This window comes from Mytilus edulis, chromosome 10 (assembly GCF_963676685.1).
Source record: "Mytilus edulis chromosome 10, xbMytEdul2.2, whole genome shotgun sequence".
NCBI lineage: Eukaryota > Metazoa > Mollusca > Bivalvia > Mytilida > Mytilidae > Mytilus > Mytilus edulis.
The window spans coordinates 76,991,846-77,004,474 of record NC_092353.1 but is presented as its reverse complement, the minus strand read 5'-3'; the positions used below and the strand labels follow the sequence as shown (position 1 = coordinate 77,004,474).

General features: G+C 30.6%; 2 protein-coding genes across 2 annotated transcripts in view; one reads left to right on the top strand and one right to left on the bottom strand.

Moving 5' to 3' along the window:
- The window catches only part of LOC139491931 (E3 ubiquitin-protein ligase HACE1-like), a 428,049-nt gene that overhangs the window by 106,422 nt on the left and 308,998 nt on the right, over positions 1 to 12,629 (bottom strand). The window lies entirely within an intron of this gene.
- The window catches only part of LOC139491917 (tenascin-like), a 75,739-nt gene that overhangs the window by 49,440 nt on the left and 13,670 nt on the right, over positions 1 to 12,629 (top strand). The window contains exons 16-21 of the mRNA XM_071279847.1: positions 919 to 1,108; positions 3,257 to 3,421; positions 4,827 to 4,958; positions 7,795 to 7,940; positions 8,186 to 8,278; positions 9,347 to 9,416. Coding sequence (XP_071135948.1) covers positions 919 to 1,108; positions 3,257 to 3,421; positions 4,827 to 4,958; positions 7,795 to 7,940; positions 8,186 to 8,278; positions 9,347 to 9,416 — 796 coding nt within the window. The remainder of the gene's footprint in view (positions 1 to 918; positions 1,109 to 3,256; positions 3,422 to 4,826; positions 4,959 to 7,794; positions 7,941 to 8,185; positions 8,279 to 9,346; positions 9,417 to 12,629) is intronic.

Genomic DNA, 12,629 nt, shown 5'->3' with positions numbered 1-12,629 from the left:
TTTATTTGGCTTTTTATCTATTTTGATCTGAGCGTCACTGATGAGTCTTATGTAGACGAAACGCGCGTCTGGCGTATAAAATTATAATCCTGGTACTTTTGATAACTATAGTAATAATAGAACAAAGACAAATGAAAAAACAATATGACACGTTGTTAAGATGATAAACAACATCAGTACGCAGAATCTATACATCAAGACCATCATGTATTATTTGTGAAGTTGATATGGAATATTTATCAACAAGGTCTTGTTTCCTTCCGATGAACTTTTTTTTAGAAAAAGGACGAGACGTTCTTTGGTTCATCAACTTTCTACTCAGACACTGATGACGTTTTGCAAAGTCTGAGTAGGAGCTGCAAGCTCTTGAATATCGAATAAGTTGGGAAATATATATCCCATATGCAGGTGAAGTTGGTATATTGCTACTAAGGTGGGGGAAATTTATAATTTCAAAATTTTAATCGTCTCGCTTGTCATAGATTCTGGTACTGAGATGACCGAGTAAGTCAAATTTGAGATATAAGTCTAAAGATGAGGCGGAGGAAGCCGTGTCTGTTGTTTATTTAATTTCTAGTTCTGTATTATTGACAGCTTTTGAAACGGATTCACTATTTTCAACAAGATTTTGATTTTATGTATGATTACACCTATGGTGTTCATTGTTTCCGTCGAGATCAAGAAATTTTGTAGAAAATGTCCCGTAAAATTACTGAATTTGGTTATGCACCACGGATTGATATAAATTGTGATCATTGTTCTTTTTCGAAGGAAAGGTTATATTATCTCTCTTAAATCACTTAGCAATTGATGTTGACGTTATGTATCAATTTTGTGAGATTGCTTTTTTTGTCAGTTGGTTGATTTTAAACGTCCAATTGTCAATTTGCAATATTGTTTTTATCATTTTTATTTTAGCAAAAAATTGGCCATAAAACCTGTGATGTCAAAAAGAGGGTCAATATCAATTCTGCAGATGCAAACTCAATGGTTGTTACAACGATTGATGGTCTATTCCCATATATTAGTTATGAACTGTGGATTGCAGCGGTCAATGGACACGGTGACGGAGAAAAAAATGAAACAATAGTAATGACAGATTCTGAAGGTAAAACATGTTCCTTTGTGTGATAATGAACTACTCTGAATAAAAATAGAGTTCCTGGTAGTGGTCAATTCTATTTTGTTGTTGAAAAATCTCACAATAAAAAATATCCAAAAATAACTAGATTTAAAAATAGAAATCAGTATGTTTTTATTTCTTTTACAGACATGAAGTTCAATACAGATCTTTCTTACAATGAGATCAAACTGTCCTAGGAATTGAAAAAAAAACTGGTTGTGAATATTGCCTTGTAATTAAAACAATGATGTATATATTAATACAAAAAAACAAATGGATTTTAACATTAAACTGAAACAAGATCTCCAAGGTTTTGTAAAATTTTCTCTTTTGCAAATTTGCACAATGAATTTATAATGATAGAGCGAAATATGTGCAGAAAAGTAGTATTTGTGTGCTCAATCAAAGAATAAAAAGATCTATGTTGATATTTAATCCACTTCATTTAAAGTGAAGGTCACAGTTAACAAAAAGAAACTAACATATTTAGAAAATCAGACTTTAGTTCTAAATTAATTACTGTAATAGAGATTACGTCTTTACTTATATGGTTCTATATAAAAGGAAGGAATTCAATACTGAAGGTTAGTTCACCATATCACAGGTAAATGTCAAAGCTACTAAATAAAATAAAACTACTAAATAATGAACTGTGTGCAGAAAAATTGTTTTCAATAACAAGAATGAATTTGAAACCATTGCTTGATATTTAAAATTCACTAGGTTAACTGTTTTAAAGGTCATAGTTACTGTAAGCTAAATATAGATTATTACATTGATACACGTGGATTATCGGATTTATCCAATCGAGATAGTTAAATTATTAATTTTGAAGTCCGAGCCTCGGCGAGGACTTTAAAATTTATAATTTAACTATCGAGATTGGATAAATCCGATAATCCACGCGTAAATATGTAATAATCTGTTTCTCTAATGATTAAAAGATAAATTTTCCTTTATTCTAAAACAAAATCCCCTTCGAGTACCTTCCACTTTCCACGAAGTTGTCAATTTCATTAACGCCTGTTAGAACATTTTGATCATTTCAGGGAGCTGAGAAAGGTTATGACCCTTTGACTCAGCCAATCATCTTATGAGATCACCGGCAACCACACGTTGATTAATTTTTTTTATACAATGGGTTCGGAAAGGGATATATTTCCATAGAGTTAGAGAAACTGTGTTAACATTATATTACAACAGTTCTGTCTTATATCATTACCGATAAAAATTCTATCTTTAAGACAGAAAAGACTATGTCAATCTATGTTATTTTTGGGGACGGGTCATTTTAGTGAACTTGCTCACTAAATGTTCTATATTATGAAAAATAGAATTCCTTATTCAGAAAAGACATTCAAATGATATATGCAACAGGTCAAGTTCATTTGGAATGGTTGTATGGTGTATTTTAGTAAAGTTGAACTGTACGAATAAGTGCTTATATTATCTATTTGCAATTTTTACATTATCACTTTCATCTAAATGCCTAATAGTTTCTGCATATCATGGACAGGACCTGATACTAGAAAGTATTAAGCAATGACGACAGGTCACATTGCGGTACATGTTAATATCTATATACATTAATGTATCAAAGAAATATTTGCAACTTCATTTATTCAACCCAACAATTATCACAACAGTTAGTACATGAAAAATTATTTACTTATTTTTTTTCTTTCTATTTCATAATCTTAACCGAAACATAAACTGTGTAAATTAAATAAATATTTGCGTACTCGCTTGGTAATCTAAGATATAAGGTCAGTATAAAAAAAGGCATACAAATATATTTATATACTCTCATAAGCATAGTTTCACTTGGCTCTTTCATTTCTTAAATCATCCAGAGCATAAGGAAACCTTATATGTTACATCTTTCTTGTTCCTATGTTGTAATGTTCCAACTAAAGAAATCACAGTGCAGATGAATGTGAATAATAATGACGTTTGCCTTCAAATTGTATTAGTTTTGCTGATGTGATTATTACAATATATTATGATTTAATTTTGGTATTATTAATACCTATTGTCATATAATAGAAGATAACCATTACATGAACATGTATTGTCTAGAAAAAAATTCCACTATTACGACCAAAGTGTTTCATTTTCATTTACATATTAAAGTGCCTGAAATGCCAGGGAATGTAGTAACTAAAGTTCAAGGCCCAACAGCTATACAAGTTAGTTGGACAAAAGCAGTAGTAGAACCTGGCAACACGACTTATAGGATAAAGGTGTATGAAGTTGTGTTTGATACCAACACATATGTGAAAGATATGACTGTGAATGGTTAGTAAATTTCATATTGCTATATGAAATCTTTATAAAAAATGTAAAGGAAACCTTTTTAGCATAAACATTGTCAGGACAGTAGTCAGCACTTCGGGTTGGGATGAATATCGATTATATGGTAATTTTCATGAATTTCCTGTTCACAAACTTTTGGATTTTTTGAAAAAATAATGATTTTCTTATCCAGACATAGATTACCTTAACCGTATTTGGCACAACTTTTTGGCATTGTGGGTCCTCAATGCTTTTCAACTTTATACTTGTTTGGTTTTATAACTATTTTAATCTGAGCGTCACTGTAGGTATTTAGGTAGACGGAACGCGCGTCTGACGTATTATATCATAATCCTGGTGGTACCTTTAATTACTATAAGAAGATATTTTAGCATAGAAAAAACCCATACTAGTATATAGCGGTTTTTTTCCCGGTCCTTTTATCCCATGTATCTTTGAAAATGATTAAAATTACTCTTGTTTGTCTGTTTGTCTTTTTCATTTTTAGCCATGGCGTTGTCAGTTTATTTTCGATTTATGAGTTTGACTGTCCCTCTGGAATCTTTCGTCCCTCTTCTATACATTGCCTCTTTTGTTTATAAGGCAACTACCTTATTGCTATAGTGAGACTGCCATATTTGTGACTTGGATCAAGAGGTCATCATGTCTACTTATGACAACATTCTTCTCTTAGATGTTCGATGTGTTGTCTCGTTAAATGTATTTATAAAATTACGGATAAAGCAATTAAGAACTGTTGACGTTTTATAACATTTATGTTTTCACGTATATTTTTTTAGCTGTATGTAAATTGACTGTTACAGATAATATCCGAACCTGTTTTTATCTCTTTTTCATATACTCAAAATCTCTGGTTTTATCTAAATAATGCCATACCATTCTTGCCGCCTACCCTACTTTTCTGTTTGTGAACAAGATTTTTATTGTGTTTTTTTTATACAGTTTTTGAAATATACAGAAAAAAATGTGCCGATGTTTAGTACAGAAAAAAATTGAGAAAGTATTAATCCATACATAATTCTAACATGTTACATCTAAAAAAACAAAGACACCGACCGACATTTGTCCTGCTTTTTAAAACCAGTTATCATTAAACAATAGCTGAGTTTAAAACGCATGAATTAAGGCAGTAATATAACAGTTAATTTTCAACTTGTTCCTTTGGTTGATGACCATTAATTGTGTAATGTTTTAAGGACTTCCCCGTTTTTAATTTACTTTGGATTTATTTTTTCATACTTGTAAACTATAAAAAAGTAAAATCACAAAAATACTGAACTCAGAGGAAAATAAATATATAACTGTCTTAAGAAGGTTTGTTTTTTGCAAGAGAGCAGAATGTATTCTTAAAATTGTAGGATGAATGAAAATATTTTTTTATTTAAAGGATATGATACAGAATCTGTCGACGTCTCTGGACTAGAGGAGTACTGGTACTACAAGTTTACTGTAACAGCCAGCACAATCAAAGGTTATGCTACATCAAAAATGACTGTTGTGGTTAAAACCAACCAGGCTCGTAAGTTTTGTCTTATTTGGAGTCATCAACGTAAATACACTAATTCATTATTTTGTACCTCTGCTGTTTACGATTTAATAAGTCTACATCTTCAATTAATTATCGCTTTAAATTAGTTTTTGATTGTTTAGTAACACACTAGAGCAGTTGTACATAATTTTTCATTATTTTTTTTAATAATCTTAAAATATTCATAATTGGAATGCCGATAACTATTACTTTGGCGATTATTTTTTTCATATCAAAGAGTACTGCATACAATTTATCTATGTTTTCAAGCAAAGCAAGAAGTTAGCAATCGTATTGACATAAGGCATATTGATGTTTAGACGAGTTGTATATACATTATGTACACAGCCATGTATCACCATCATTGATGGCGATCCGATGGATACATCTGTTGTAGGGTTGTCACTGACTCAGACGTACTTATGAATATAATTATTTTCTGTGACTGTATCTTACATTAATTTGTAGGATCCTTTACTATAGATAATTTAGCTGATCTGTAACAATAACATCTTCATGCCTTATATATCATGTACTGTAGTACGCCGCTAGATTAAAACTGACGTAGAAAGGTAACACATGCCCACCGAAAGCTCTTTTTTTGAGAGCCCAGGTGGTCGTGTGGTCTAGCGGGACGGCTGCAGTGCAGGCGATTTGGTGTCACGATATCACAGTAGCATGGGTTCGAGTCCCGGCGAGGGAAGAACCAAACATTTGCGAAAGCAAATTTACAGATCTAACATTGTTGGGTTGATGTTTAGACGAGTTATATATATATATATATATATATAATGTTGTTTGTGCTGTATTTAGACCCCTGTAGAACGACATTTGTTTTACATGGATACGTATAAAAATTGCGGTTTTTATCTAAAGGTTTGACCTATATATGGTTTCAATTTATACTTGTTTATAATTATTTCGTTTAGGCTTTTCTTATATTTTCTCTCCGGTTTATATATTCCGTTCATCCTAATTCGACATTTTCAAACTGAGGTAAATCATATGGCTTTCGATCCATAACAGCACTGAAGAGACATTAATTGTCGAAATCAAGATGTGGTGTAAAAAAAATAGCACTTCATGTTTGTGGTTTACCATCATTGCCGCAATTGTTTTAATTTTCTGTTTGGTATTAAATTAATATAAAATCCATATTATTACTTCTTTATACATGTATCTTTTGTTTTTGAAATCGTTAATGGCAGTCAGCAGGGTTTACGAACATCATTTGTTCGGCCTGTTAGTCAAATGCGTTTTGTTAAAATATACTTTTTAACTTTTTGGGTCTTTTCAAATTGCTCTGTGTGCTGTCACAGAACCGAGTTCAACAATGAGCAATGGGTAAGCTATAAAAGGCCCCGGCACGAGAATAATGGACAACATTTCATTCAAACGAGAAAACCAATTGCATTGGTTATGCTAAAACTATATATAAAAAAAACACAACAATTGTAAACAATAGGTTGTTAACCTCACTGAATTAAAGACTTGATTTCTAGACTTGAAACAGGAATATAAAGGTTTCCAGACCCACATCACTTTGAGTACAAATCGTCAAAGGAATGTACCACATACAACTATCCAAATTAGTTAAAATAGTATGACTCATCATCTTTGTTTAAAGCGCACATCGAAAAACTAACAAAAAGGCAACAAAAAAAATACCCAAACCATTTCTGATGCCTATATTTACCAAATAAATATTTCAAATATTGGTGATTAACATGGTAATGTAATAAATTAAAGTATGAGAATACAAAATCTACTAAGTTTAAGGTGAATGATGGATCTAAGTATGGTAATGTTGTTTTGGACAAATGATTTCATATAAGCATGTTGAATACTTTCAAAAGAGATGATTTCAGCTGTCCAATTGTGAACTTTCCATTTCTAAGTAGCAACATTCCATCAGCATCTGCATACGGTGTATATATCTCCCAATTGATAAGATATTCCTGTGCTCACAAGGAATCTATTAAACCAAGAGTTCCAAATGGTGAAGTTGAAATAATCCCTCGTAAATTTTACTGACGCCATCACGAGCCGGTTGACCGTTATGGAATAGCCGTTTCACAAATGATATCGGATATGTTTCTTACGTCGTAACTACAATTCCCTTTCCATTACATGAATGTGGCTTACCGAATTAGACTATTTACCGGAATTGTAATAACATGAGCAACACGATGGGTGCCACATGTGGAGCAGTATCTGCTTACCCTTTCTGGAGCACTTGAGATCACCCCTAGTTTTTGGTTGGTTTTTGTGTTGTTTATTCTTTAGTTTTCTATGTTGTGTATGTGTACTATTGTCTGTTTGTTTTTTTTTCATTTTTAGCCCTGGCGTTGTCAGTTTATTTTCTATTTATGAGTTTGACTGGCCCTCTGGAAACTTTCGTCTCTCTTTTTTCTTCAGCTTGCTTTCCGATGATACAGGCATGCTTCGATTCTGTATTTTTTACTGTTCTGTTGTATTTTCGTTGTCATTTTCCAGGTCTGGCTTATTGCAGAGTTAGATAATTATTTTGTATCTGCTTTGACCTACTGGTCCTTTGTATACTTTTGTTAGTCCACTAACCAGGATTAAAACAAGAGGGATGCAGATCTCCTCAAAACTAGTTAAGCACCACCAGATATTATTGTTCCTGTCCAAATTTATGTTATGTATTAATGGATTACCTTTTGATATATTTCGCCTCTTGTTACAGATTGCTGCAGATAAATTAACAGGTATCCTTGACATTTCGACATTCTCTGATTGCAGAACCAATTTTTTAAATTAAGTATGATTTGATTTCAGTATTTAAAACATGTTTTTTTTTTAGCACCTGGTTTGGTTCAAAATTTGATTGTCTATAGACCACAACATTCCAACAATTATACACAGATGGATGTAAAATGGAATATTCCACAACTGCGAGACAGAAATAGTGAAATTAAAGAATACATTTTGAAGCATAATATTTCTGGGGTAATTTCTGATTTTGATATTCCAAAAAAGTTTTGTTTATAGCATTTAAATGGATATCAGGTTCTTTGAAATCAGAAAACTTAAAAGAACTTAGATTTTAAAAATTAATATTTAAATAAGATTTTTTTCATTACATGTTTTGCTGTTTTGAACATTATAAGACAAGTGCAATGAATGTTATTATGCAGTCTGAAGGTTAAACATCTATATACCTGTTCCAAATAAGTACACCATTTCGTTTACAGATAATGAAAGAAGAAACCCCTAGACTTACTGCTGATACAGAAAATTTAATAAAATCTTTGTATGTAGGTACAGAGCAATTGTACAAAATAGAGGTATGTTATGAATTGAAAATATACTGCTGTAAATATATATCTTGTGTACGGGTATAATTGATAATGATTATAACAATAGTATAACATTCGTTATTTATAGAGGATAATTAAACTCTTTTGAGGTCCCCAAAAACAATGCATGCATGTAGAACTCATTCAGTATCAAAATATGCTATACATATGGAACTTGCATACGTCTTCTCTATACCTTATGTTCTTAACATATCACCATATACCAATAGACAATTAAACCACAAAGTTACGTATTTTTGTCGACTAGCTTGCTGGTTGTGTATTTTCTTAGCTGCCGATTTTATTCAATAAATATTTTAAAACATGTCACATCAATACACATTAACAATTGTGGCAATCATAATGACTTCTAATATCTTCTACTTATATCTAATTGTCTCGTGACTGACCAGGAAAAAACACTTTTATAACCCTGTGTCCTTTTGTCAATGCCAGGCGAAACCCCCATTGTTGGACCGCACTTGTTATGAGAATGTTCAGAAAGCATTAAGGAAACATTTAAATGCAACAAATCTGCTATCAGTCTAAAGACTGCGGCTATATGAAAATAATTTGAAGACAGAAATGAGTCTGAATAATTAAATCCGATTACGCTTGTATAGCCATACCACCTATATATACATGTATAACAAAAAGTTTTAAATTTGATGCTAATTTGAACATACTTATATACAAAGATATTAAAAAAAAAGGTTTCTTAACATACATGCCACGAAAATTAAAAATTATAAATACTGACAATGGCATAATTTTATTTTCTGAACTAAAATTTAACGAGACCATTATAGTTTGTATCTTTAACTTGGTTTTTCTAAGGAAATTGATTAATCGTCACAAGCTTTCGCTGTGCTATTAACTTTATAGAAAATTATGCTAAAGGAATTAAGTTAATGTCTCTTTTTCAAGACGTTCCAGGACAATTTTTACTTTATTTTGGCTGCAATGATGATAGTAATCCAGCTTATCCCAAGAGCAACATGTGTTATCATTCTTTATTAACGTTTTACTAAATTCATGATCATTTGTTATCTAAAGGTGACAGCAGTCAATACAATTCTACAAGTGGGACAAACAAATAGTATTATATATTTCGCGCAGCCTGGGCGTAAGTTATCAATGAACTTTTATATTTATTTACAGTATTTAGATTCTTTGGAAGTAAAACATTTTAAATCTTAACAATTTCGATGATAAATCGGTGGACGATAATAATTCTAATGCACGTTTTTTCATTGCATGGTATATAGTTGATGTACTATTCCTGTCAATTACGAGGATGCTCCGAGCATGTTAGATGAAGCTCTGAGCTTTTTAAGTAGACTCTTTTCAACAATTTATGTGTCAAAAATGTTCATAAACCAATAAGATTTGCAACTGGAAGGCTAGGTTTGAAGACTTGTCACAATATGCATGCCTGAATTGATTCTAGTTCCGGAATTCTGTATATCTTTTTCTTGAATAAGCTTTTTGATTTTGTTTTTATCATAATTCAACAGATATTGTGGAAAAACAATTATATAAAAAATCATGCTTTGCACTGGAATCTCTATTGTCTATGCAATACACATTCTTTTATATATGATATCAACAGGAAATTATTGCGAAGATTTCTTATTGATTAGTTTTATGTTTTAAAAGTCATACACAGATAAAATTGAATTAATAAGAAATAATATACTTTATAATAAGGTCAAAAGTAGTATACCGCTGTTCAAAGTCACAATTTCATTTGATACCTGGACTGATAATTATTGCAAGATTTTCATTTCAAATTAACCTCCGGTTTCTATTTTCAAATGTAAACATTATATATTCTGCAAAGTGAGAAGTCTTTTGTACATTTTTCACGACTATATCACTTAAATCTAGGGGTTAAATTATAAATATCTACTAACAATCTATCAAATAATCTAGTATATCTTTAGTTTCTATCTTATTTACGGATAACTGGCTCACTATCTTTAATTGTTTTTACATAAGCGGTAATGGTAACGTTTTTTCCTGTAGCTCAGTCCATATCGTAAACTTGGATATGTATGATAGCTCGTTTCGAAGCTGTGACATTTTCATATATGTGGTTAAATTTTCGGGGTACGAAGTGAGATTACTTTTTCCGTAAATTAGGAAACCCCGAACATCCTTTTGTGATGCGGCTTCTTGTGGTAAAATATCCCCTTTTTAACACAATAAGTTCTTTGAAAATTTAATACTTTGAACACATTCAATAGCTCCATAGTTTTTACACATTTATTCTATGTTCCACTACTTTCCTAATCACCACAAATAATTAAGTTCAGCCATTTGTTAAAAATAGAAATATGTCCAATATCACTACACAGAGATTTTTTCTTTACTCGTAACTTTTGAGTTCCTCATTTCGAGGCGCATTAGGGATGTTGTCCAAACTGTTGTCTCTTTTAAAAATTGGAATCAATTACTATTGTTAAAGAAATTTGTAAATTAACAGCTGGAGCACAACATATGTCATATGGAGCATAAAAGTGGATGCTCCAAGATCTTAATACCTGTAATGTATAGAATGTTTCATGCTGTGATATACTCTTGATAATAATTTTGCCAGATTTTATACCGCATTATTGGGCATGATGCAGACAGACTTTTATCAATACTAATTTTTTTAAATGTGCATTCGTATGTACGATGCTCGTTTAAACTTAATTTTAAACAACAGTAAAAAACTACCAATGTCTTATACTAATGAACATTAATACATTTATATGTAAAATTCTAACTAACTTTATTTTTATAATTCATTCCTGAAGCTAAAAAAAAAAAAAAAAAAAAAAAGGTCTAAAAGAAACATGAGAAAATATTAAGTATGATTTCAATTATCAAGGATCTCTCATATCGATTCTGTGAACTAAAACGCCTTACAGCTTTCTTTCAATTGTTTGTGATTCCTTTTGATAGAAGTTGCTTAACTTCATATACATGTATTTCAAAACGTCATTCGAGAAACGGACTAGAGGATTGTAGACCTATAATCGATTTTAGTTTACTCTATTATATTGTTAAATTCTTTCAAAGTGTACTATTATCGAAACATAGTACATTCCATTCAATGTGAAAAAGAGTTAAAATTAGCTTTTACAATATTTCTTCTTATCTGACACTTGTTGGACGTTCACCCTGTTTTTCATTGCATGAAAGTTGTTTTTTATCTCATAAAGAAGCATTTTGGTGTTTCGAAGCAACATATTATCTTATTTTGTGTTTCACTTGGTGTTTCTGTAAAATATTTTGGAAAATTTGAAGGGATATGGCTCATAAATCTTTTCAACAGACAAAAAAGGGGGAATTTAATTTAATAACTTCTAGTGATATTTACTATCTTATATTCATTGAAAAGTGATGTTGTATTTTCAATGCAGTACTTAAAAGGAACTTTACTCTTATCAATTGTTTCTTTATTTTAAACATATATAAGTTCTGCACAATTTTTTTTTTTAAATGCCAATCAAACAAAAGCTTATATTATTTAGGTGAAAAATATTTTATGTTATAGTTTGACAGTAGTACTGGATAATTAAAACAAAGATAAATTCTGCATGATTTAATTAAAATAAATGTCAATTAAACAGAGGAATAGGAGAAAAACAATGGTGGTTTTATCCCCTCAAACAAGACTTCAACAACCGAATTACAACTTTGTCCCTGAAACACTAGTTGCCTTTCTGACACCACACCTTTGGGTCAAAACGGTCTCGATACGATAACAATATGATTTTCATTGAAAAAATTAAAGAAAGACAGATATGGATAGACGGGAGCTTGTAATTCAATTAAGACTTGAAATTATGGATACTATTTAACATAGGTAATTGCTAAGTACTAGATTTTTTAAAGATGTATAAGATAACTTATAAAAGAAATATGTGTTTTATTATTTCAAAGGTAACCTTTTATCTCTATACTCGTCTCAAATCTAATAAATTCTTAGTTCTATCTATTAAAATTATATAATATTCCTTAAAAACAACATTTAATCCATGCTGTTATTGACATTTCTGATAACTGTTGAGGTTCAAGATAATTTAAAACAAAAACTTCTTTTACCATTTACTAAACAAATACTTGTTTTAACTCCCGTGACTGTAATTCGTGTCTTTGTGACATGTATGTAGCATATTATGTTGTATCTTCTTAATTTATATTATCTAATTATAAAAATTTGTTAGTGTTTATTTTATTATAAAAAGAGAATGGTTATCAAATAAAATTAGAAAATGATTAAATGATTAAATGTATTTTTCTTTTGATGTAGACTTAAAATTTCTGTTCAATCATCATGCAGTAC